Here is a 6,164-nt window from a genome sequence, read left to right on the forward strand (position 1 = left end):
CCAGTAGGTGCTTCCAAAATAGCAATTACTCTTACTGGGATCCTTTTACTTCATTTTCACGTGAACTATTGTGAAGCCGCTGCTCACTGATGGATTTCTATTCCTTGCTAAATGCGACTTCTCAGCTGAGAAAACGTAAACAAACGCTTTCGCGCCATGTAAAAAAGGCTGTTTTTCTTTAAAGCCTCGGGCGAGTTGGATTATGGGAGTCGGAGTTTAAATGGGAACCCTCAACGAATGGTACAGGAGAGCGTTCCCCCGCTCGCTCACTACGACTCCCATGATGCATGTCGCCTGATGAGAACGTGAGGACGGCAGTGATTGGTTGAATTCAGGTTCAAACCCAACGTCTGCTCTCCTTATATGGTCATTGAGCGCTCGGCCCTTTCATTCCATTTTATGCTAATGAGATGCTAATACCCAGCTGTATGCAGGAGTAGTAAGAGCATGCGCAGTGCGTGAAAAGAACACGGCGAAGATTCAAAGTTTCTGTCCAGTAAGTACACTGTTATGTCTCTTGTACAGAAATTACGATTGTGAATTTGTACTCGGTTGTTTTGTGTGAAGGGACAGGGCGTAACGTGCCGTAACTGTGATTTGACGTTTGCGGTTGTTGCGCGCTGAATGTACAAAAGACTCGACAATGGGATAACGTGGAAGCGAACGAGAGCGTGGCGTGGTGGTGGTAGCAGGAACGTTAGCTAGCTAGCATGCTAACAGCTAACAACAATGAACCGTATTTGGCGCTCTAGCGGGCAAAAGTTTGAATTTAAAGGGAAGGTTTGTTTCATCGCGACTTCTTGCGTTTTATTCCAATATTGACAACACGCGTTGTCCACCAAGTTGGTCATAACGTGATGTGGACGCACGCGTGTTGGAGATATTTCAACGAATAGCACCGTAGCTTTTTGTTTGTTCACTTCAGAAAGCGCTGCTGCCCGCTTTTTGTTTCGAGTTCCACCGCAGACGAATCCACGACTAAATCTCTTATAACATCAACAGCTTTTCACTCTGTTTGCACTCTCCCATGTGCACCCATTTCAGTGTATTCTGAATTTTGTGTTTTGCAAAGTAACATTCGGGTTAGTTAACGATAGTAAAGCGCTGTGTTGTGGGTGTAACGTTGCAGTGACTCACCTCACGTCAACCATGTGAAGCGTCTGGAAGTTTAGGAGCTTCCATCAACACTACTTGGCTGTTAACTGTTGTTTCTTTTTACTGCACCTCCAATAAAACAAGCTTCTGATATTAGTGTAATGTTTGTTATCTGTTTATTTGACGTCTCCCGCGAGTTGGCTTTAAGTTGTTTTGACGTTGTTGCTTTAGTCAACGTTAGTAGTTCTTCCACGTTGTCTGTGCACTTCAGGTGCAATGCAGTGACATCCAAACGGTGCATTTCATACAGGATGTGTTAAGATTGTGGGATTAAAAAGCCTTGGTTGTATCTGTTCGTGTGTACGTGTAGGGACCGCCCCCCTCCTCACTAGTAAAAAGCACAAGTGTCTGCAGACATCCACAGTGCGTGTGATCAGGAGTGGGACAGTTACCGAGCTTTGTTTGTGCGTTTTCAGGTTTTGCCCTATCTCAGACCGACAAACAGAATATGTTTGGCTTTCACAAGTCAAAGATCTACCGGAGTAACGATGGCTGTTGCATCTGCAAGACCAAGTCCTCCAGTTCACGCTTCACAGACAGCAGTCGATATGAAGAGACGTTCAGGCTCTGCTTCGGGTAAGAGCTTTCATTCACCAATATTGTGCATTATTCTAGTCATAGTGTGGGCATGCCTGCTTGTATGTCTTAAAGTATTAAGTTGCCAAACTTTGCCAGTGTTTTCATAGCGTTTGTGTTTTGATTTATTTGTTTAGGCTGTCAGAAGATCGTGTTGGAGACATTTGCAATGCCTGTGTGTTACTGGTGAAAAGGTGGAAGAAGCTGCCCCATGGCTCCAAGAAGAACTGGAACCATGTAAGTGAAGACCGCTTTCAACAGCGAGTATACTTGTCTAGTTGTGATGTTCAAGCTTTAAATTGACTTGCTGTTTTGTTTAACCTGACTCAGGTGGTGGATGCCAGAGCTGGGCCAGGATTCAAAATGACAAAACCCAAAAAGATCAAGAATGGCGATGGGAAGAAGAAAAGCAAGTTAAGAAAGCTTCACAAACTGAAGAGACAAAGTAAGTTGTTGTTTTATAAATATTCAGTCTGATAATTATTTGCTGGTTGTAGAATCAGTCATACAAATTCAGTCTGTGTAAGACTTGGTGTTAATTATTTCCCCCAAAGTAAATCAACACCTTGATAAAAATGACTGTTTAGCAGCATCTTGTGGCTCTTTGTGTTATGACATGTATAGTGTAACTGAGTTTGTGTCAGGGCTGAAGCAAATTGGGAAAATATTTGGATCATGTACAGAAAAAACAAGTGTTTTGCAATTTAGCTTGAATAAGTTTTTGTAACCATGATTGGTAAAATAGACGTGGACTAACTAATAAGCTCAAATTTGTGTTTCCTATCTGTCATAGTAATATATGTATATATTTCACTCACTCCTAATCAGTCATCATTGAAAAGTAATTAAGATCTAGTCAGTCATCAATGTGATGATTAAATTTCTCATTTTTCCCAAGCAGACTCAGACGCCCACAGCACAACCTCCAGTGTGTCTCCTGCCCAGTCTCCGAGTTACAGCAACCAGTCAGATGATGGCTCAGACATAGAGTCCAAACAGAGACGCACGACTCCCTCGATCTTCTCTTTCCTGGACCGTTCCTACTGGAAAAGGCAAGTTACTGCTCTCAATGAAGATGTGACAGGACATTGTACATTCAACATTACCTTTCTCTTTTTTTTTTTTTAATTAATGGATTTTTTTCTTGTCTTTTAGGCAGAAGGTCTGCTGTGGGATTGTCTACAAAGGGCGGTTTGGAGAGGTGATTATTGATCCTCGACTTTTCAAGCCCTGCTGCAGTTCCAAAAAACAGAAGACTCTGACATCCACACAAGCCGCCACACACCTTCCAGACTCGCTTCCTCCGCAGCTCCCAGAAGATGTGAAAGAAGCCTGGTAATTGTTTTTGTTGACTCCCCCTGTAGGGTTATCCATGGTATCCACCTGGATTTGTCTCCAGTGGCAGACCTCCTATTCCCACTCCCCTCTAGATGAGTTAGATGTTTCTTTTGTACTTAATATTCCTTTTTATATGGGTCTTTTTTAAAAACTTTTGTATAGAATTGATTTTCTTTTTATATAAAAAACAAAAAGGAAAAAAATGGCATTAGTGTTATTTATAGGATGAGGAGGATTTTTATATTTTAAAATTTGTTGAGACTCAGTTTCTGATTCTAAATTGATTATTTTTTTTGTTTATTTTTTTAAGTGATCATCGTGTTGTAAATATTGTCACATTTTCATACATATTGAGACTGTTTTTTTTTTTTTTTCTTCATACTTTGTCAAATTGTAAGTGTGCATATGAAAGACACCAGCTATTTTGAAAACCAGCTTTTTTGTGTATGTTGGAGTGGCTCTTCAACAAGTTGCTGCATTGTTTTGTCCTTTAGGATTTCTAAAACCCCAAAGGGCTGTCAGTGACATCAGGGATCATTACTAAAACCGTTCTCTATTAATTTAATGAGCTTTTAATGTTGTGTATAAATACAAATAACCAGTCTGACATTTTCACAGCTTAAGCATGTCATAAGTTGGAAACACTCCTTTTTGGTTCGTTGAGCAGTTTGTGCACATGATAGACATACTTGGACCATGCATGCAGTACATTCCTCTGCCTTTTGAAATAACAAAATCAGCGCAATTATTTCTCTTGTATAGGCTCCAATGAAATAACAATGCATGTTGTAAATCAAATGTTTTTAAAATGGATTTTGTAAATACATTGTTTTGGCTCTTGTTATATTAAGGCCCTCCTAAAATTACAGAAATGGTAAACCACTACTTCTGTTAAAAAATATATTCTTGTGAGTCTGAAAGGTGCTGAAAACATTTACGCTAATTCAGTTGAAAAGTGTTATCACATTTTGACATCTCATTTTCTCAGACACATTTGTCTTAAGCTGCAGGGAAAGTCAAGTCTAAACGCTGCGTCGGTGTGCTTTTCCTTATGTTTGTTTCATGACGTGCAGCGGTCTGTAACTTAACTCGCAGGAAAACATATTACTTATGTTAACGGAAAACATATTACTTATGTTAACGGTTACATTTTGACTGAAAAGTGCTGTTTGAGAAAACCTTCTTGTGATTGTCATTGCTGTGATTTATCTTCAGAAGCAATTGTCAAAAGTTCAAACTATGCAGACATTTTGAATGTGAGAAGTGCTCTGGGGTCATCTGTCACTTTCACGCTCTTTCAGTGTAAAGTGGTGGATCCTTATTCAACCAAATTGGCTTGTAAAAAGCATTCATTGTTCAGCAATAATTTTCCATTTTACTAATCACAATTCCATATTGTTTCAAGGTGTTTGTTAAAATAATCTCAGATTGCACAGTTTAGCTGTGGATTATACTGTATCTGAAATTAATACTGCATTGACGAGTTGTTTTTTTGTTTTGTTTTTTTTTTATATACGTAATTTTAACCAGTATCAAACTTCGTGAATTGACAGGCAATGCTCTGTAAAGTTGCTTAATATATAAACTTTCCTGAGGCGGGTAGATAAATGTTAAACATGTTTTATTATTAAAAGGAAAAATGTTGCTTCCTTTTAAGCTGGAAAATAAGCTTCTTTTATCCTAAGGGAGTTGCCATATTGTTTTTGCGAGGTACATTTTGGGATGTGAGATGTGCCTTAATGAATTGCCTGTTCTTTTCATTATCATTCTCATGTAATTTATATTTATTTATTACAAACTTGTTTTAACTGATTTTTGAGAAAAAACTGGTGTAGAGCCTTTCAGAAAGTATGTTTTTTAATTTGTGCACTTCATTTGAACATGCAATGTAGATGTTTTTTTTCTAATGCTTTTTTTGTATACTGTACCACAAAAGTAGATCTGTATTGTAATAAAAAAAATAAGAAAAAAGGGAAATGTGCGCTTGTTGTATTCATATCTACCGGTAGATGGCGGAGAAGAGCAACATAGATCTGTTTTAGCACATGTATTCAGCTGTGTGTGGATTATACACACTGAAAACACTAAAGCAAAAGAGTTTGCTGTGATTATATGTATAATTTTTCACTTTTTGCGTATAAAATGTTATGTTCAGTATTTTTGTGACACTATTTGGAGCTCACCTACTGTGTTTCTGCACACGTTTTATCATACTATTACATAATCTGAAAAAATAACTTATGCGCTAAATAAATGTACAGTATTTGTGTAAGCTGCAAACAAATCAAATCAAAAACCGGAGTAACTTGCATATTAAAATGGAATCTGATAAGTCACATGAATAAAAACTAGTTATTAATTACAATAATATAGTAATAGTATTAGCACTTCATCTGAAGAGATGCTTTAGTTTCCAATAGGAAAATAAAGGTGTATGATCTGTCTGACTAAGGCAGTAAGGTGGCGCTGGTTCACTTTATTCCGTGTTTTCAGCTTCCACATGAGTTTATATGGTTAAAAATGTAGTTTATCATAAAATGGAGGCTGTGCAGCGAGCGACCCTGCTGCATTCAGGTAACGTCGGCAGAATGGGAACAAGGTAGTTAACGTTAGCCGGACGTTACCGTAGTGCTAACAAAGTGAAAACACTTAAATTAACTAATTAAGGGCTCAAGTAAAGTCTGATACAAGCGAACAATATAACTCCTATAGAATAAGTTAAATTGATTGTACTTAGTGCTAAAATGGTACTTTATTTTGATGCAACCCCCAACTTTTGAAATTATTAGTATGTCGGTGCTGGAGGGGACGGACTGAAAATTAGGTTGAAACGATATGATTTGAACGCAGCATTAGAACATATTAAAGTGTGTTGCCTAGCAACCTCGTTGTTTGGCTATAACGGGACTCCTTCACGACTAGCCTGTTAGCTAGCAAGTAGCTAACAGTAGCTTTTTTTTCATTTTTGTAATATGTGCATTCGGTGTTTTTTTTCCCCCACGGTTTCATTTAATCGACCCTAAAACAAACACTGAAGACCATGTTTACAAAGTTAAGACTTTAAAAAAAAGCTAAATTGCGCCAGGTTTAACAAG

At 38.1% G+C, this 6,164-nt stretch overlaps 1 protein-coding gene across 2 annotated transcripts; it reads left to right on the forward strand.

Moving 5' to 3' along the window:
• The first annotated feature begins 435 nt into the window (after positions 1-435).
• On the forward strand, positions 436-5,035 carry sinhcafl (SIN3-HDAC complex associated factor, like). Of its 2 annotated transcripts, none has more exons than XM_026377507.1 (6): positions 436-496; positions 1,572-1,731; positions 1,869-1,968; positions 2,062-2,176; positions 2,630-2,783; positions 2,887-5,035. In XM_026377507.1, the coding sequence occupies exons 2-6, from the start codon at positions 1,604-1,606 to the stop codon at positions 3,068-3,070; spliced, it is 681 nt and encodes a 226-aa protein (XP_026233292.1). In that variant the 5' UTR covers positions 436-496; positions 1,572-1,603; the 3' UTR covers positions 3,071-5,035. The 2 variants fall into 2 exon arrangements, with proteins under 2 accessions (XP_026233292.1, XP_026233293.1); XM_026377508.1 differs by having other exon boundaries at positions 2,633-2,783.
• The last annotated feature ends 1,129 nt before the right edge of the window (positions 5,036-6,164 follow it).

This window comes from Anabas testudineus, chromosome 3 (genome assembly GCF_900324465.2).
Source record: "Anabas testudineus chromosome 3, fAnaTes1.2, whole genome shotgun sequence".
NCBI classification, from domain to species: domain Eukaryota; kingdom Metazoa; phylum Chordata; class Actinopteri; order Anabantiformes; family Anabantidae; genus Anabas; species Anabas testudineus.